The sequence below is a fragment of the Vombatus ursinus genome, unplaced genomic scaffold (genome assembly GCF_900497805.2).
Source record: "Vombatus ursinus unplaced genomic scaffold, bare-nosed wombat genome assembly UNPS02000580.1, whole genome shotgun sequence".
Classification (NCBI taxonomy): domain Eukaryota; kingdom Metazoa; phylum Chordata; class Mammalia; order Diprotodontia; family Vombatidae; genus Vombatus; species Vombatus ursinus.
In genome coordinates this window covers 17,311,183-17,332,234 of record NW_020940358.1, presented here as the reverse complement: position 1 = coordinate 17,332,234, position 21,052 = coordinate 17,311,183, and the positions used below count along the sequence as shown (strand labels likewise).

General features: G+C 36.7%; 1 protein-coding gene across 2 annotated transcripts; it reads right to left on the bottom strand.

The window, feature by feature from the left end:
• Positions 1-3,852: 3,852 nt before the first annotated feature.
• On the bottom strand, positions 3,853-11,137 carry CBLN4 (cerebellin 4 precursor). Of its 2 annotated transcripts, XM_027847603.1 has the most exons (4): positions 11,116-11,137; positions 8,986-9,239; positions 5,778-5,894; positions 3,853-4,050 (listed from the first exon to the last, which is right to left on the bottom strand). In XM_027847603.1, the coding sequence occupies exons 1-4, from the start codon at positions 11,135-11,137 to the stop codon at positions 3,853-3,855; spliced, it is 591 nt and encodes a 196-aa protein (XP_027703404.1). The 2 variants fall into 2 exon arrangements, with proteins under 2 accessions (XP_027703404.1, XP_027703396.1); XM_027847595.1 differs by lacking the exon at positions 11,116-11,137 and having other exon boundaries at positions 8,986-9,537.
• Positions 11,138-21,052: the final 9,915 nt, after the last annotated feature.

The following is a 21,052-nucleotide window of genomic DNA, read 5'->3' as shown; positions in this document are numbered from 1 at the left end:
AATTCAAAAGTTAGGGCACATTTTTAGAACCTCCAGAATTTCTTCCAAAGGTCCTGGCTCTAGCTGGCTCCAAAGAGGTGTGTTCAAAAATACTTGTTCTCAAGTCCCTTACTATGTAATATGTCCACTGAAGCAGTCATTCATCAAATGGTAGTGATTTGAAGGGATAAACTTAGTAGTGCAAAGTTGCAACAATCGGGAATGGGAATGTGGGAAATGGCTATGCTATGTTGGCTATGAAAATAAACATGGACCATTGCACCTTGGGTCTAATAAAGGAAATTATTTGAAATTAAGGAGAATTAGAAAGCAGAATTAAGGAAAATCTGAATTCACTCTGTCTTTCCTTTGGACTCCCTTCATTTGCTTTTCATGGGATTCTAGGCTGACAGAACTGTGTTTGCTAATCACTGAATCAAGGACCAGTAAGGGGATAGAAGGAGTTAGGGAAGGATCAGGTTTATATTTTAAAAAATGGAAATCAAGCCAAGATAAATATGGGACTCAATTAGAAGGTTTATGAACCCAGTGGTTTCTAAAAACACAACAACAAGAACAATGACATACATATACGAGAGCGGAGAAAGTTCTCTGATAGTGCATATCCATGTGAAGACTTGGGAAACCTATTTTGGAAATGCAAGATAAAAGGATAGTCCATTTTCCTCTCTGGTTCAGTACATGACCAGGTATACACTAACTCTTGGTGATGAAAAATCTTTGTTGGTGACTGAGTTGCAACTGAATACATGTACAAAAAGCTCCAACAGAAGACCACTTTCTCTTCCCTAGTGGCAAAGGAGACAAGAATTGCTATGTTCTAAGCCTCTGAATGGAGATACTGTGGTGAACTGTTGACTTGAAAGCTTAGAACAGTGTTTTCTTTTGTTCCATTTGTCAAAGGTTACCCATAATTTAGCTACATTGAATAAACACCTTTTTCCCCATGTTGTAGGGTTTTAGATCTGAAAAACATCATAGAAATAAGCTAGTCAAATCTGGTAGTTTTACAAATGAGAAAACTAAGGTCCATAGAAAAGATGTGATTTGTCCAACATGCAATAAATAAGAGGCAGAGCTGGAACTATATCCAGTCCTAGACAACTTCACTTTCCAATATATTGATTGTACCATTGTGGCCTATCTCTTTTACTCCATCTACAATTCCTTTTTCCCTTACTTCCTTTCCTGTAATGTGTGAACTCATTCTCCATCATTTTCTATGTTCCTTCTTCTTATAATCACTTTAATGCAGTCTTCACAGCTACAGTGATTGGGGAAGACTATTGAAAAGCCTCAATTCAAGACCATGTTACATCATTACTGTACAAATCTGAAATTCCATTATTATGCCATTATTCCATTGATAGAAGTATTTTCCCTTGTTTAAAGTCAGGCCTTCAAAGTACAGTGTCAACATTATCTTGAAAGTTCTAAATATATCTATATCCAATCATTTGGATATAAATACATTATACATCAGAGTCCTGGAAACTGAAGTGATTTTTCCCTTTTCTTCCATGATGGGGTAATTAAAGGGAAATAGCAAGCAATTCAGAACCATAATCCCAAAGGACAGATTTCATCTTTATATATCCTTGTTTCAGTAGCCACTTCGATGGATATGTCATAGTTGAGATGTCTACTGATGATTGTCAAAATAATATGGTGTCATGGAAAGAGCCAGGCCCTAGTTCTGACACTTAGTACCTATGTGACCATGGGCAAAGTTGCTTACCTTTTCTGAGCCTTAGTTTTCTCATCTGCAAAATGGGAATAACAATACTTACATTACCTACATTTTTGTGAGGAAAACACATTGTGTTTTTCCTAGAAGTGTTATATAAATCTGAATTGTTAATCAGAGCTATTTTGCCAAAAGTAACCAACAGTATATTTTATCAAATAAGATTTAAAAATAAAGATGTATATTTTAAATACAGAAAGCTTTATAAAAACTATGATCCTAAGTAAATGTAGTTAAATTTATATAGTATCCTACACAAAGGATACACAAGATGAGGTCTCAAAGCTGACATTGGCTTCTCCTAAAACATTCCATTTGGTTGCAAACCATTAAGTACAGTGAATCTCTAGAGATTTCAGTAATATAAAGTCAGAGGACCATAGGGCTTATAGGGACACTCAAGATCATCTAGTCCAAGCCTTTCATTTTATAGATGAGTAAGCAAGGGCCCCAAAAGATCAAGTGATTTGTCCAAGGTCGCACAACCAATTAATTGTAAAGCTGACATAAGAACCCAGACTTCCTGATGTCCAATTCAATGCTATTCTTACTACATATAATGTCTTTTATAAGGATAACAGTCTCATACTAAACAACAGCAACAACAACAATAACAACACAGGACCATGTTATCATCTTCACTGAAATAAGATCTGAATGCATTCCTATGTTATTCAATTGCTTAATGTTATAAAAATGTCTAGAGTTTTGCTCAGCATAACTCATTCATATAATCATCAACAGCATGACAGTCTAGGGATTTTCTTTTTCCTCTCCTCTTGATAAGTCTGTCTGAGAGAATTATTTTCTCAGTTCCTTGATTATCTTTCTATAAGCTGCACCAGTCCAGGACTTGGCAAGATTAAATGAAATAAAAAATCCATTGGACATTATCCCAAAATTCAAAAGGTCTCATTTAACAGTAGCCACACCCAGAAAGAAATATGATGCAAATCTCCAAAACCCAAGGGTCAAAAACATCCAGCTGACATATATTGACTTTTATTCTGTGAACAGTGACATAATAAATAAATGGATGAACTTATACACCTGTACAAAAGACAAGGAGATATTGCACCAAGTTTATATAGGGGATATGTAGATTTAATATTAGCTAAACAGATGATCTACAAGTATATACAACTTGAGGAGTTAAGGCAAAACCAGATGATACCTAGAACACAACTGAATGTTTGAAAAATAGACATAATTAAAAACAAGGGAATCTCATCTCCTGCTAATAAAGTGGTTGTGTCTAAGGAAAAAATCCCTTAGGTTTTTAATAAAGTGGTTATTATCAATCACATTAATTAAAGTTGAACAATAAAGTATACAATTTCCTGCAGAGGAGCATAATTTTGCCAAGGTTTGTGGATTGATCAATCAGAACATGGGTAAGCAACATTTTTCCTTTGTCAGACTTATGATCTATTCTTGCTATTAGAAAATATAACTTGGAAAATATGAATCTTTCATGTATACAATTAAAACACAGCTATGATGCATCCTCCTTTCCCCTCTTAGGGCTGTCATGTTTGTGATAACTGATTCAGGGTACATCTACGGGTCAGCCATCCAATACTCTACATGTAGAGAGGACACAAAACTGGTCACTGAATAACAATTGCCAGTTATCTCAGGAGAACAAAACAAAGTTAAAAAAAAACGAATAGAACCAATAGCTCAGTAAACAGTTCTTTGGCAGCAAGACACGAATTCTTGATTGAAGTTGGAATGCAAATTGTCCTAATTTATAGACCTGGTTGCCAGTCCTTTTAAAACCATGAAATTCCACACCTCCAATGACTCTGGTAAGTCCAGTCAATGAAATTCTGAATAAATCTTGCAAACAGCTTCTGACTGTTAACATTAAGCATAGATATGGATTGTCTGCTTAATATCCCAGTCCAAATATACTTAAACACACAAAAATTCTGTGAAAACTTCATACTGGTTCAGACAGGCTCAGGAGCCTTAAAGATAATCCATATTCACCCATGAGAAACCAATAAGAAACATCAATCCAATGACGATAAAATGATCTTCAAATAACAGAGGGAATTGGCTGCTCCACACCTGGATGGATGTCACAGAGAAATCAGACTTTATAGGGGGAATACTAGAAAGCCAGAAAACGTAGAATACTGCCATCCTCCAACAAGATTACCTTTCTCCAGTTTCAGGTAAACCTTATCTTCTTTATCTAGGTAAAGGAGGACTCCATTAGTAGCAGCTTCACGTGTAACATCTTTGTCTCCAGCGAATGCTGAAATTACTGGTTTTCCATTTAGCATCAGATTAACCTACAAGAAGAAAATCACTGAAAAGCTCTAGTTAAAGGAAAAATATCTACTGGGGATTATAAATGACATGCAGGGGATGAAGGATTGGGTAAAAGATCTAATGTTCGAAAAACACATCACTCTCCTTTCAAATTAAGGAACTTTGTTTACTGGACTAAGGTTGTTGACAAATTCATGTTTTATACCTCTGCAAGGAATTTTCCTAAAAACCAGAAGACAAATAGCATCTATCTAGAGTAGGCTAGGTACATGAAGCAGGGCCTCACTACAGCACCACTTCTGCTCAACCCCAATTTTTTGGCAATAAAGGAAATAAATGGCTTTCTAGTATGTCACTGGAGACCACCCTAGCAACTTGATCAATCCAACTGCTGTAAGAATCTGTCAAAACATTCACAGGTTAAGGTGTATCAGTGATACACTTAGCTTTGAAAAAACTGTTTGTGAGGATGTACAAAGTGCAATTTCTCCCACTCCCAACCTACTCCCTGCTAGATTTGTGCACATTTAAAATTATTTGTAATAACTAATAGTAATTAACTATGATTGAAACCACCGCAATGACTGGCATATAGAAAATGACTAACTCTAGATTTTGCAACTACCTTCTCTTCCTACTGTATTTCAACACTGCACCAAGCTGTCATATTTGAATGAAACCTAAAATTGTGAAACATAGGGAGTTTGGCTTCGTTCAGCTCTGGAAGGCTGCATCTTTATCCAGAACTCATTGTCCTAAAGGTAAGAATACATAAAAGAAAGAAAATTTAGAGCACTGACAGAAGGTTTAGCTTAGAACTGTAAGTTGCTCTTTCATCTTCACAGACACATTATATAATATAAATCTTGGAAATTTAGTCATGGTTTATCATGAAGATACATAAGTAAAGAAAAATATTTACTCAAAAAATGTGAATTTTGTGATTTAGGCATTTGCATATGCAAGCATGGCTGAGAGTTCATGGCTCTTGACTTTAAAGACAATGATTTTTTCCCCCTATTAACATAAAAATAGTATTGCTGCAGGGAAATCAGAATGGTCTGACTCTGTGCTTCCTAAGATTCACTATGACTAAAGATAAACTATGATGATGGAGACAATTCAATTTTTTTAACATACCCTAAAAATTTTATTTCATTTTTCATGTATTTATTCCAAATGTTTAATTACCAGAAATTAATGGAAATATGGTTTAAGTGGAATAATGTATATAAAGTATTTTGCAAATCTTATTGTTCTATATAATATTAGCTCTTGTTTTTATTACTAGTATTATTATATTTGCTTATTTTGAGCTTGAATGAATCTTTTTATCTTAAAATTGTCTCATTTCAAGTTCAATGATTTTTAAATGAACTAATTTGAAATAAACTAATTTTTAAATGAACTAAGGTAAGATCCATTTAGCATATAAAAAAATTTCTACTGGGATTCACTCCATTAAATGTGGCTAAACCACCTCTCTTAAGAGTTACAATTTGAATAACTTTTTATCACTATATCCATTGTCAAATTTTCTCATTCAATGATGTAATGAATTAGCTTGGAGTCTAGATATTATTTCTAAATAACTACAAAGCTGACCATTTTGTTTGATTAAGGAAGAGTTCATTTTGGTTCCCATATTTCCATCATAATTTATAACCAAGACCATCTATAAATAAGTTCAACTTGTTTAGGTGGTTGTTTGAAGGGAGAGTTTTTATTAAAAAAAAAAAAAACATACCTGGATGGTTTGACTCTGATAGACTTTGATTACATGAAAACTGAAACTGTAAATTCCTTTCCTTGGTGCTACAAAGACAGACTCCAATGTGAAAAAATTGCCCACATTTACTAGGATCTACAAACAAAAACACACAATAGTAATTAATACAAATATTATCTCTTTCATCACACACATAACAAAAAAAAGTGGGGAGTGGGGAGTGAATAATCATTGATTAGTGATTATGGCTTTTAAAATATCCAGTTGTATTTGTGATATTTATTGTCATTTAAGTGACTTGGAAAATGTACACTCTTGTAGAAATGTCACTCTGCTTTAAAAATGGCATAGGAAAAATGTAACTGCAGTGTAGAAGCAGCTCAAGTTCCAACAATACTCAGTTAGCTTAGAAATACCCAGGGAGCATGTGAGGGCCTACCTAATATTAGTTTTATCTTGTCAGTCAGATATGAGGAAATTTTTATGTATTTACATTACAACCCCCTAAAAGTCATTGATATGTCCAGAAGTGACGTTGCCAAGTCAACCAATCAGCATCCATAGAATCTCTGCAATCATTCCTGAAAACATTTTAGAGATGTTGGCATCCCTCCTTTTGGTGACATAATTCATGACACTGGACAAGTGGCACACGGAATAGTCAGAATGACTTGATCACCTAAAAGGATCTACCTACCCTCTGTCCAGCTTCCTTGTCCATTTGTCATTTCTTTGGCATACAGGCCTGATGTTTTAGTAGAGGCTTATACTTCAGAAGATGCCAAGGAATGATAGGCAGAAGATAACATAAGAAACAGGTAGTGTCCATGGTTTTGCATCACTGGTGTAGCTATCTAATTCTTATTTAAAGTTCAAAGACTATTTCATAAGGAACTTATTGCTCAAGAATGAAACAAGATAAAAACTTCATTCCATAAATTGAAGTAGCATTTTATTGGCTATTGAAGCAAAGTCAACAACACTAGACTTCAATAAGTACACCATCAATCTAAATAGGTAACACACACACGCACATATAACTTAGCTAGATTCTAAGGTTAGAGTATTTGTATTTGAGTGTGTGTGTGTGTGTGTGTGTGTGTGTGTGTGTGTGTGTGTGTGTATGAGATGAATAGCCAGGATTTCTTCTTCCTTCTCTAAGATACAAATTCAGGAAAATAATTTGTTCCTATAAAGACACTTTTCTCACATACCAAATTCATATTCCTAATATCTCTTCTAACACACACTTTAAAATTTTCTCTTTTCTAGTATATCCACATATATATCCAGTATAACCTCCTGCAAATTGTCTGAGTAATATACTAGTATAGATCATTCACATACCAATAATACAGTGATGGTAGCCAGCTGAACAAATTTTGTACAGCTGATCCCAATATGCTATTTTAATTTAGCCTAAGATTCCACCATCTCTCAGATAAACACTTAGACTGCTTTCCTCTCACTTCATGATCAGTGGAATTTAGAGATAAAATCACTGACTGTGTTAATCATACTAAACAGAGGGCTGTTGTAGATTTTTTTGGAGCACATTTAAAATAATTTGAAGTGCTTAGTTGCATCTTTGTGATTTTAGTGCAAGTCATACAACTCATTAACAATAATGAAAATTGCTGATTAGTGTTGACTACACAGAACGGCTGATGTTGACTCTACATTATAATTAGAGCATTTATCTTAACTATATTTATAACTGAATGTAGCTTGTTGTCGCCAAGATCTATCACTCTCTGCACAGAAGAGAAAACCTTTCCTGTTCTAATTGACAGAAAGGTCACTGGAAAGGAACAAGAGGTACTGAAGATGTTTCTAATGGCCAGAGCATTCTAGCATTAATTAATTCATTGTGAAATCAAGGCTTGTTTTATTCTTTATTACCTTGGGGCTGGAAAAATGCACCCAAGTTCAAAGGGTCACTTGAAATATAAAAACTACATTTGTTCATTTTTAACTTCCTCTTCCCACCCCACCCCCATAGTATTGGGGTGGGGGGGGCATTCTATGCTTACTGACAGATGTCATACATTTCTTGTAAGGAATTAAATAATTCATACAAATGCCGCCTCATTTCTTACTCTTTGCCTTTCTAAATATTATTTCACCTGGACTCCTGCCTAGATAGATAGGCATATATACATATATGTATACATTTGTGTTTATATACATATATGCACACACACATACATACTTATAAGTATGTATATATGTGTATATACATCTTTCCATATAAGGGTGACTGACCAATTGGTCAGGTTGTAGAATATTAATGTGTTCGGTGCTATTTGGGTTGGCAGCCAAAGTCTTTCCTTCTTTTTTTCTTCTACCAGCTACTGCTGAAGCAGAGCTAAAGTCTCTGGGAGTTCCCTCGGATCACAAACCCACAGGGACAGTCAACCAGGCTAAATAGCAGCAGCTGGTTGCTCTAGTCCCAGAAAGCCCCTCTCCTTCCCACAATTTGCAAGGCTGGAAGCTCAGTGATGGTTTTGCCTTAGTAGATAGAGGATGGAAGGATCTGCTTCCCTCCGTGTTTCCCAGGGGACCTCAGTAAACCTACTGGCATCCTTTCCTTCTTCTGTTCCACAACTTTTCACAAAGTGCTAGAAAAGGGACCAAGTTCTACTTGGGCTGCAGCAGCAAGAGAACTTAGAATGCAGGTAATTTTTTGTCCTAAGGGAAAGGAAATGGGAGGGAGCAAATCTGGAAGACTCTAGGAGACCCTGCCAGGCAAAGAAAACCTTCCCCAACTTCTTGGGGAAGCAGATCAATCAAATATTCATCTAGCCTTATCAAAGGTGCAAGGACAGAGAAATCATGACACTTGTAAACCAGAGAAGTGAGGGAGTGGGGGAAATGTGGGTCTCTGGAAAACAAGAAGAAACCCCCCTGCAATGAAAGCCCCCTCAGCTTCCATGACCTGTTGCCACCAAACTCGTCCAGAAAATCTCTTCTCTTTGCCCTTTTCTCCACCGCTGGCCAAGCCTGCCTTCTGGGAAAGACCAGGAAGGAACAGGTGGAGCTTGCTGAGAAGCTCCTAACCCAAGACACCATCCCAAAGAGCAGAGTCTGTGGCCCTCTCCCCTGAGTCTAAACCATTTTTCCCTCTTGCCCCTTCCTAGTAGATTTGGCATAGTTAGGCTCATATCTAGGCAACTATGGTGGTGTCAAGCTGCCTGAAGATCCCCATCCTGGACCCAGCTCTGACCTGATCGAAGTAAATAATGCGTGTCTTGTTGCTCATCTCCGATGGCTCGTGGTTGGTGCTCCTCACGGCAGAGAAGGCAACCTTGGAGTTAGCTGCCCGGACTGAGATCCCCAGGGGAGATGAGGAAGAGCCTTTGGCGTCTGTAGCCGGATTAGAGTCGCATACCACCAAACACTTGCCCTCCAGGACTATGGGCTCCGTGTCGTTCTGCGCCCACGCAGGCAGCCCAGGCAGAGTCAGGGCTAGGAGAACCGCTGGGACCATGGACAGCGCCTGGCTCCCGGAGCCCATCCTGAGCGACCTCGGCTGCAGCCGGCAGGCGCTCCCCAGCGTTGGCTCACTACCTTCCCGGACCCGGGAGCTCTGAAACCAACCAAAAGCAAGAGCAGGAGCGGGTGCAGGAGCGGGAACCGGAACAGCAGTGGCAGTAGCAGCAACAGCAGCAGCAGCAGCAGCGTAGCACACACTTCCACCAATTCTGTGGTTTAAAGTCAAAGTCTTCCCTTTAGCTCTCTCGCTCCCTCTGTTACCTTTGTCCTTTAAGGAGCTCATGCAGAACCCCTACCCCACCCTCCTCCCCAAATATTCAATCCTTCCTGGTTCCCCCGCACCCACCCTTTTCTTTGGGCATCCAAAATGTCTCCCCCGAAAAATATTCTCACCCCAAACCCAAACACCCCAAGGTGTGTTATTAATGATGAAGGAAGACGTGAGAAAGAAATCAAGAAGAAACAAAAACATCTGATTCTCCCATCATTTCTTCCATCAGATGCTCCTGGCTGGCCTTGTTGAAGTCTGGCTACAGCGAGATGCGGACTACTGAGGTGGGAACTGCCCCCTCGCCTGCCCAGATCCTGAGTCTGATATCATGGCCAGGGCGTTCGCAATTCCTAGTTTCTCTTCGCCACAAATTCCCCAAAGCCTTATGTCATACCAACACAGCCCAACTATCGGCTCCCTGAGCAGACAGAGCCAGAGGGTGGATTACTGTAGGACCTGCTCCTGGGATGCAGGTTGTTTGAGCGTGTGTGTGTGTGTGTGTGTGTGTGTGTGTGTGTGTGTGTGTGTGTTCCTCTCTTTCTCCTTTAATGCCTTGGCACAACTTTCTCTCCACCTGGTACAAGAAAAAGAGTTGCAGAAACATGCACACACACGTTATTTATAGGCAGGCCATAGGTTTGAGTTCGCTTCCTGATAATCAGGTGGCAGCTTCAGAAAAATTGAACAAGCCTGGAAAACCCTCACGATCTGTAATTAAAGTAAACCTAAAGCACCAACATCAAATATGACCTGCCTATTTTTGTGAACTTAAGGATCTCTCTCTCTATCTTTGAGGAGTCTACCTTGGTATCGGGTTGTGTGTGTGTGTGTGTGTGTGTGTGTGTGTGTGTGTGTGTGTGTGTGCAGCAGCACTCCTGCCTATGTGTACAGCTGCCTATAACCCTATACTTTCCCGTAGAACCCGCTCCCGGCCGCACAAAGCCCTCGCCCCTTCCTCTTGATTTTCTGCAACTGGCAAACGTGACTAATGCTCCCCTAGCCCCTTCAGCAAAGGCGACTCCACAGTGAGCAAGAATTGGGGATTGCCCTAGAAGTACATCCCTGACAGCCCCTTCTATAAAGATGAATATGTCTCGGCTCCAGTTGCACCACGCTGCCCAGTGGACCAAGAGGGGAACGCCTAGCGCTGGAACAGCGTCTGGTGCAAGCGTCTGTCCCCTGGAATCCCTCCTGCCAGGCAAGTCAAGGCTGCGGAAACCCAAAAGGGTCCCTGCAGGGCCAGGGCCACTGACTCCGGGCAGCCAGTTATTCCTAAGGAAGATGCCCTTCGATTTCGTCATTTCGAGGAAGCACCACTCTGGCGCTCATCCCAAGGGAAAAGGGAGAAAACGGGAATTAGTTTAGCTTTATTAGCAAAGTAAAGGTTCTTGGTTTTGTTTGCACGAGATTTTTTTTTTCTAAGCTCCATTGAGTAAAAGCAGAAGGTAGTATTCCCTGGTAGATTAGCTAGGTTCTCCTTTCACACACACACATACACACACACACCACCACCACCACCACAATCATTTGTATTGAATCTCTACTTCCTAGGCACCTCTTTCTTACCTGTGATAAGATTGTGATGTAAGCACACTTCAACTGCCCCAACCATCTTCTCTAGATCTGTTCCCTCAACCCCCCTCTGAGAGGTTTTATAGAATTCAGAGGATAGAACTTCATCATTTTACAGATGAGAAAATGGAGGCAGAGAAAAAGTAAGGAACTAGGCAGATTTCACACAGCTAATATGTAGTGAAGACAGGATTGGAATCCAATTATTTTAACTCCTGATTCAGGATTCTTTCTCCTATAGTCAGATACTCTTCCTGAGATTTCCCCAATTCCCCTCAGTCAACTGCCTACTTGGGGCAGGGAAGGATGAGAAACTCATTCACATTAAGGTGTAAATGAATAATAATTGATAATTCAACTCAATTCAGTTTATTTCACCAAGTATTTATTAAGCAGCTACTAAATGTAAAGTACTATACCAAGGGATACAAGGATTAAAAAAAAAAACTACACAATCCTTGCACCCCAGAAAGCTTGCAATTAACTGGGAAGATAGACATGGACATAAATATAATCCAAGGTCAAAATATGGGGCAAAGGAAAGAGTCAGACAAATTTATCTAGAAAAATTCAGAGAAAGGAAAAAAATATTAAGAAAGCCTAAAAGTTCCAAATGTCAAGCTGTGTTACAAAGCAGCAATCATCAAAACAATCTGATGGTTGTTGCTGTTGTTCAATCATTTTTTAGTCAGGCCCAACTCTTTGTGACCCTATTTAGGGTTTTCTTGGCAAGGATACTAGAGTGGTTTGTCCTTTTCTTCTCTGGCTCAGAAATAGAACAGTGGATCAGTGGAATAGATTAGATACACAATACATAGTGGTGAATGGCCATAGTAAGGGGGTAAGAACTCACACTTGATAAAAATTGCTGGAGAAACTGGAAAGCAGTTTGACAGAAACTAGGCATAGAACAACATTTCACAAAGTCTACCAAGATAAGGTCAAAATAGGTAAATAATTTAAACAAAAAGGGTGATAGCATAAGTTAGGGAGCATAGAAAAATGAATGTACCTGTCAGAACTGTGGAAAATGGAAGAGTTTCTAACCAACAAGAGATAGACGAGATTACAGGAAGCAAAATGAATAATTTTGATTATGTGAAATTAAAAACTTTTGCCCAAACAAAACTAATGCAGTCAAAATTAGAAGGAAAACAGGAGGGGGGGCTACAATAAGTTCCCCTAATAAAAGTCTCATTTCTCAAATATATAGGTAATTGAGCCAAAAGTATAAAAATAAGAATCACTCCACAATTGATAAATGGACAAAGGATATGAATGGGTAGTTTTCAGAAGAAGAAATCAAACCTATCAATAGTCACATCAAAATACTCTAAATCACTATTGATTAGAGAAATTCAAATTAAAACAACTCTGAGATACCACGTCACATGTATGAGATTGGCTAACATGACAGAAAAGGGAAATGATAAATGCTGGAGGAGATGTGGAAAAATTAGGACACTAATGCACTATTGATGGAGTTATAAACTAGTCCAATAATTCTGGAGAACAATTTGAAACTATGACTCTAGGGCTATAAAACTGTGCATAATCTTCGAAGAAATCAAATAAAAAGGAAAAGATCCTATTTGGACAATAAAAATATTTATAGTAGCTTTTTTGTGGTGGCAAAGAGTTGAAAATTGAGAGGATGTCCATCAACTAGGGCATGGCTGAACAAGTTATGGTACGTAATTGTAATAAAATACTACTGTGCTATAAAAAATGATGAGTAGGATGGCTTCAGGAAAACCTGTGAAGATTTATATAAACTCATGCAAAGTAGAGTGGGCAGAACCAGGAGAATAGTAACAGCAATATTTTGAGGATGATCAATTGTGAAGACTCAACTACTCTGATCAAGACAGTGATCCAATCCAAAGAATCCATGATGAAAAATTCTTTCCACTTTCAGAGAGAGAATTGATGAACTCTGAATGTACATTGAGGTATACTTTTAAAAAAAATTACCTTTGTTTTATTTTGTATGTGCTTTCTTTTGCAACATGGCTAATATGGAAATATGTTTTGCATGACCTCACAAGTATAGTTGAAATCAAATTGCTTTCCTTCTCAAGAAGGGGAGAGATGTGTTAGGGAGAAAGAGAATTTGAAACTCAATTTTTTTAAATGATTGTTAAAAATTTATATGTAATTAATAAATATTTAATGAAATAAGTAAAAGTAACTTAAAAAAAGAAAAATTTAGAGTCAGAGAATATTTTCAGCTGAGAAGGAGCCAAAAAGAGATCTGGAAAGCCTTCATGGAGCGTGTGGAATCCAAATTAAGTCTTAAAGTAAAAGAAATGGATCATTTTGTCTCCTCCCCAAAAGAATATGCATTTTAGTCCTTATTTCTACTTGTAAAATAAAAGCCTTCCCCTATTTATGAAATTTCTAACATGGGATTTAGAGGAAGAAAGGTTGATAGGAAGGGAAAGGAATGTATGAGCAGTATAGAGCTCTCAAATCAAACCATATTATAATGGAAAGAGCACTGCAAAGGGTGACCTAAGTATGAGACTTATAGCCATCACTAACTATCTGTTGTGACCTTCATAAAACATTTAGCCCTTCTAAGCCTTAATTTCCCCATCTGTGAAATGGAAGAAATAGTATAGATTATGATCTATAAGATTCCTTGTACCTCTAACAATCTATTATCCAACGGCAGTACACTGAGAAAGTGCTTTTCCTACCAAAAAGCTATCTCCCTCCCCTCAATCTCATCTGTTCCCCTGCCCCTCAGGAAAAATAGCCCTTTTCTTAAACTTTGAGGAGAGGATTAAAAACTAATCACCACCAATCCAAAGTAATTTTTAACCCAGGAAGAACTGAACAGAAGCAAGGATAGGGTTTTACCTATTGCCAACCTGGCTAGTTTTCTACTAAGTTGACATTTGAAATGTTTAAACTGAGAAATTCACCAACAAAATCAGGTGGGTTATGGCCTGTATTTTTAACCATTGTGAGACATCCAGGTGGGGTTTTATCCCAGAGAGTTTCATTTTGAGCTTTTGAGTAGGGAAGTGGAGAAGAATATGGAATAAGCCAGGAAAAAATTACAGTTCTACAAAGTAGATCTCAACTTGGAAAATAAATGATAAATGATTTGAGCATTCTATAGAATGCTCTCTTTTGATTAATAAATCTAATACCTATTTTAGTAATTTCTATTCATATTATCCCATAGGAATCAGGTCCCCCCAAACTAAGAACATTAAGGATTTTTGAACAATTTTTCCCATTTCTGAGAAAATATGTCTATGGTACAAAGATGCTACATACAAAAAGTATTCAACTCGAAGGCCTGAAAAATAACCAAGCAAACTGCATGATAGAAAACTGCATACATCACTTAGCAGTCATAGTTCAGATCAGTAATGCAGAAGTAGAAAGTCTAGAAAGGGAGAATGGCCACGAGACTCACATTTTGCCAAAAATAAGGCCCATTGAGTAGCATAATTAGCGTTGGCTTTCTAAGCCCACACTTATCAACCCAAGCAAAATACTATTCTTCACTCTTGTAAAAGGCTGTAGGGTAAAAAAAATCTATGCAGACAATACATGAACTCTGAAATATGCCTGAAAAGTTCTGGAAGATAGTGAATACCTACTTGGGACCTTAAACTAGTGCATTTAAATCCCTCTGGGATGAAATCCTTTTTTGTTTCTTTGTGTGACAATATTACAGACAAAGTTACTTTCAACTCTTGTTTTGAGGAATGAGGTGGGTTTGAGGTAATCCATTTGAATTCTGACCCAGCTTCACATATAACAACAACACATTTTTTCCTTTTTTTTATTTTAGACAAATGGTAAAGCTTAATATAATAAGAAAAGAAAAAGAAACATTATAAACCTAAATATAAAATAAGAAAACACAAAAAATGTCACGTGCCCAGCAGAACAAAGGAGAGGATTCAAATTATATAGTGATAACTTTTCATTTCAAGAAAGCCTATAAATTAAATACTGTTCATCATGTTGAAAGCTGTCTATCTTTTCTTTGCTTCTTTGTTGGTTTTCTTTTGTTTTCTGTTGTACATTTTACTTTGTTTTTTTCCCCCTCCCTCCCACCTACCCATGACCCCAGGGCCACAATTGAGCATTGGATATATTTATATATAGGTATTGATATATATATATATACACTTATACATATATATACCCATATATATACATACATACATACACATACTTTCCCTAAGAGATTCTACTCCTAATCTTTGTTTCTCTGTTTGTGCATATCGCTCTATTTTTTCCTATGTCTCTTAACTCCTTTCCTTTACTTCTACCTGCTACCTTACTTATTTCTAAGACCACTGGAAGGTCCTATTTCTTTAACATCTATATCTTTCTAGAGTTGATGTATGGACATTAGTGGTGGATATTGGAATCTTCAAGGTATAAAAATTATAGGCAGGCTGAAAAAGCAATGGAAAGTTGCATGGTATAGAACATTACCTACAAATACTTGCATATAAGAAGTCATTTGAAAATCATCAACAAATGCATCTTTAATTAGAAAATGCTTAGGTCATGCCTATAGTGCAAGTGTCCATAACACTATGGACATTCTTTGTGTTATATTAGTACCATCATGAGATTGAAAGAACTCACAGAAGGGTTCTAGTGTATTTGATAAGTTTTCCATGAAGGATTTATCAAAATGAATAAACAAGAATTGCCCAGTGGGGAGAAGGAATGGAAGAGTGGTAATCTGCACTGGTAGAAGGAGTTGCCACATGGATGAAAGCTGGGATACATCAAAACATCAAGCTAGTCACAATTAGTTAAGACAAGCTGGTGAAGCTATCCAAGTAAGTTCATCAGCTTTATTTTAGAGAGTAAAAGGGAGTAAAATTTATTATCCTTTGTAGAGTTAGGACAGTGGCATAGATCAAGGCATAAAAGAAAAAGCATGTTACTGAGAGCCAAGATGCCACAATTCAAGCTTGATCACTTAGCTAATTGTGCAGCATAGTATAGTGGGAAAAGAACTGGATTTGGAAACAGAGGATTTGAGTTCTAATTCCATCCTCATTACTGACCACCAGAGGGACCTTAAACGAGTCTTTTAACCTCTCAGAACAGCCATTTTCTCATCAGTTAAATGAGTTTTAACCTGGTGATTTCTAGAATCTTTTTCAGCTCCATATCTATAATCCTGGGACCTTGGGCGAGTAACTCTTCCTTGCAGAACTTCTGTTTGCTTGGCTATAAAAGGAGGGGGTTGGATTAAATAACTACCAAGGTCTTTTTCAGCTCTCTTACATAACTCTTCATGTTTAAAAATTCTGGTTGGGGACACTATTGGAAAATTTCCTCCTCTTCTTCACTGTAGATTGAAGATAAAGACAAAAAAAGTTTTTCTCTTTGTCTCTCTGTGTCTCTGTCTCTACCTCTGTCTCTGTCTCTCTCTGTCTCTACCTCTGTCTCTGTCTCTCTCTGTCTCTATCTCTGTCTGTCTCTCTCCCTCTCTCTCTGCCTCTCTCTGTCTCTCTCTGTCTCCCTCTCTCTCTGTCTCTCTCTCTCTCTTTCCCCTATGCCATCCATCAGTAATCACTCTCTTTGGTGTTGCAATGTGAAGTCTTTTAATACAATTGAAGTTCACCCAAAAATGTCATTTTGTGTCAATCTGAGGAAGATACACCTACAAATAAAACCTACTAAAAAACATTTGAAATTTTTTTTAAGCTCACAAAAAATATACTGTTCACCAGAACAAATAAAGACAGTATGGAAAAGTAGGAAATTACAATGAAAAGGAATGATTACAAAAAAAAGTTAGAAAATTGTTCCCTATCAGTTAAGGACATTAAATTCAGGGGAACATAAATTAATTTACTTATTCAGTGCCATACCAATCAAACTACCCAAAAATTATTTTAAGAGCTAAAAAAACAATAACAAAACTTATCTGGAAGAACGAAAGGTCTAGAATATCAAGAGAAATAATGAAAAGAAATGCAAGGAAAGGTGACCTAGCTCTACTGCATCTCAAATTATATTATAAAGCAGCAATCATCAAAACTGCTAGGTACTGGCTAAGAAATAGAGTGGTGTATCAGTGAAATAAGTTAGGTATGCAAAACACAACAGTCAATGACTATAGTAATCTACTATTTGATAAATCCAAAGACTCCAGCTTCTGGGATTAGGAACACACTATTTAACAAAAACTGTTGGGAAAACTGGAAAATAGTATGGCAGAAACTAGACATAGACCAACATCTTACACCCTATACCAAGATAAAGTCAAAATGGGTACATGATTTAGATATAAAGATTGATACCATAAGCAAACTAGGAGAGCAAGGAATAGTTTACTTATCAGATCTATGGAGAAAGGAAGAATTTAGGACCAACTAAGAGATAAAGAACATTTTGAAATGTAAAATGGATAACTTTGATTACATTAAATTAAAACATTTTTACACAAACAAAACCAATGCAACCAAGATTAGAAGGGAAGCAGAAAGCTGGGAAACAATTTTTATAGCCAGTGTCTCTGGTAAAGGCCTCATTTCTAAAACATATAGAGAACTGAGTCGAATTTATGAGAACACAAGTAATTCCCCAGTTGATAAGAAATCAAAAGATATGAATAGGCAGTTTTCAGAGGAAGAAAATAAAGCTATCTGTAGTCACATGAAAAAATGCTCTAATCACTATTGATTAGAGAAATGCAAATCAAAACATCTCTGAGGTACCACATCACACCTATCAGATTAGCTAACATGACAAAACAGGAAAATAATAAATGTTGGAGAAGATGTGGGAAAATTGAAACACTAATGCATTGTTGGTGGAGTTGTGAACTGATCCAGCCATTCTGTAAAGCAATTTGGAACTCTACCCAAAGGGCTATAAAATTGTGCATACCCTTGCACCCAGCAATACCACTTCTAGTTCTGTATCCCAAAGAGATCATTAAAATGGGAAAAGGATCCACATGTACAAAAATATTTGTATCAGATCTTTTTGTGGTGGCAAAGAATTGGAAATTGAGGGGATACCTGTCAATTGAGGAATGGCTTAACAAGTTGTGGCATATTAATGTAATGGAATACTGTTGTGCTATAAGAAATGATGAGCAGGCAGACTTCAGAAAAACCTGGAAAGATTTATGTGAACTGATGTTGAATAAAATGAGCTGAACCAGGAGAATATTGTACACAATAATAGCCACATTGTGCAATGACTGACTTTGACAGACTTGGCTCTTCTCAGTAATGCAAGGAAACTCCAAAAGGCTCACGATTGAAAACACTATCCACATTCAGAAAAAGAACCATGGAGTCTGAATGCTGATGGAAGCATACTACTTGCTCTCCTTTTCTTTTGTTGTTTTGTTTTATTTCTTCTTTCTTGTGGTTCCTCCCATTAGTTCTAATTCATGTATACATCATGACTAATGTGAAAATATGCTTAATATGAATGTTTAAGTAGAGCCTATATCAGATTACACACCATCTTGGGGAGTGGGGAGGAGAGAAAGGGGGAGATAATTTAAAACTCAAAATCTTATGGAAGTGAATGTTGAAAATGAAAAATAAATAAATGATTTAATAAAAAATTAAAAAATAAATTCAATGGAGAATTTGACTATGTTTCTAGAATTGCCCAGAATTTTAAAAAAAGTATATTCTGAACTTCTAGAGAGGTGAGAAAGCTGAAGGATAGGGTGGAGGGATGGGACTTTTAAAAGAATGTATAGAATAAGATTAGGAGTGTGGGGAGAGAAGATGAAAGGGAATTTTGGAGGGGTGGATAAAATAAGGAATAAAAGGGTAAGGGGAAAGTTAACAGAGAAAGGGTAAAAAGAGAGGCTGAGAAGGAAAATAGTGAGTATAAATAAGATGGTAATTACAAATAGTAATTAGAACTTTATCAAATCTATAAGAACATGAGTCATTCCCAATTGATAAATGGTCAAAGAATATGAACAGGCAGTTTTCCAATGAAGAAATCAAAACAATTTATAGTCCTTAAAAATGCTCTAAATCATTATTGCATAAGGAAAGACAGATTAAAACAACCTTAAGATGTCACTTTACACCTACCAGATTGGCTAAATGATAGAAGGGGAAAGTGACAAATGTTAGAGAGGATATAGAAAAATTGGAACACTAATTCATTGTTTGTGGAGAACAATCTGGAATAATACCCAAAGAGTTAATAAACTGCCTATCCCCTTTGTGCCAGCAATACCACTAATCTGTGTGTTCTAAAATGTTTATAGCAGCTCTCTTTGTGGTGGCAAAGAACTGGAAATTGCAGGGATGCCCATCAATTGGGAAATGGTTGCTCTACCACAAGTTGTGGTTTATGTTTGTGATGGACTATTATTGTGCTATAAGAAATGAAGAACTCAGTGATTTTAGAAAAGCATAGAAAGTGTTGCACAAAAAGATGAAGAGCAAAATGAGCAGAAGCAAGAGAACATTGTATGCAGTATCAGCAATATTGTTTTAAGAATGGCTTTGAATGAATAAGTTATTTTGTCTAATATAAATATACAAATTAAATATAAAGAACATATGAAGAAAGATACTATCTGCATCCAGGGAAAGAATTGACAAATAGAAAGATGTATAGAATGATTTATTTAATTAGAGCAAGGTGGAGGGGAAAAATAATAATAAATTCACATGATAATTTTGTTATATATTTGAAAGGAACAGCAAGTTGTGTATAGTAGATTTGCAGTTTCATGTTCAATCATCTTTTTTGTTATACTTTGTTATAGAAATGCTTGTTTTATTCATAACTTAAAAATACAAAACTAAATGTGAAAAAGTATATGCCAGGGAGGTATAATAAAGACACTGTACCTTTGATTACCCTTTCCAAATACATTTTAACTATAATAATAATAAATTACATACTTATTTATATTTGTTCAAGGTCTCACTGAAAATATTCCCCATTATTTTGATATTTCAACTCATGTGTTACCTCATCAGTGTAAGTACTCTTTCCAATAGTATAGCTCAAAACTTATTAATACCCTCCCATTTTGAACAGCTCTTATCCATGTGTTCATATAAATCCTCTATAGATAAAAGACCCAACAATCTGGAAGCCATTCTCTGAGTCTTTAAGTATTCTATGTGCAACTTTCATAGCAATTGCTCTGTCCATCTGTCATCCTTATTTTCACTACATGACTGGCCCACCTCCTTCTCAGAACATGTTTCCTGGATAATCTTCTTCATAATATTTCTTATGGGAAGCTATGAAGATGTATTTGCCCAATGATGCAGTGACCATGATACTTTAGCACCTCAATGGAAGTGTCATTTCATTATTGGGGAATAAATTACCTCTTTGTACTTAGAAGCATTATATATCTGTGCAGAGAATGGAGTATATAGTCTTCCATTCTTTGTATTCCCACTTCCCCAAAAGTTCTTTATTTCTCACAATAATATTAACAACAAGCATAGCTTTCATACCCATTGCACATTATAGTTCACAAAACACATTCTTCATAAGAAGATAAATTATCTTTAAGTCTAATCACTCCTATTTCATCAATTGAGAAACTGAGGCGAAAGCATATTTGGTTTCTTCTATTAGATAATAAGCTATCCTATGGATAACATTGTAACCCCAGTACTAGTTAAGAAAGTAAAATACTTTTTCAATGATGGGTCATAAGCTGACTATATATAACACTTCCTGGATTGTCCTATGTTTGTTAATTAGATAACTGCAGGATTCTTGAAAAGAATCCAAAATGCAGCACCATAGTTTTTAGATCACTTAGATATGGCCATCACATTTGGCTGAGATCCTCTCAAACAACAAAAACCCACCAACTAACTTAACTTTCTTAGCCATCTGTCTGTTGGATAAATAGCTACCTCTTGGATAGACCAACTCATTACTTAAACAGCTGGTCTTTTTGCTATTGGCGGAGCTGAATCACTTCTGGGTTGGG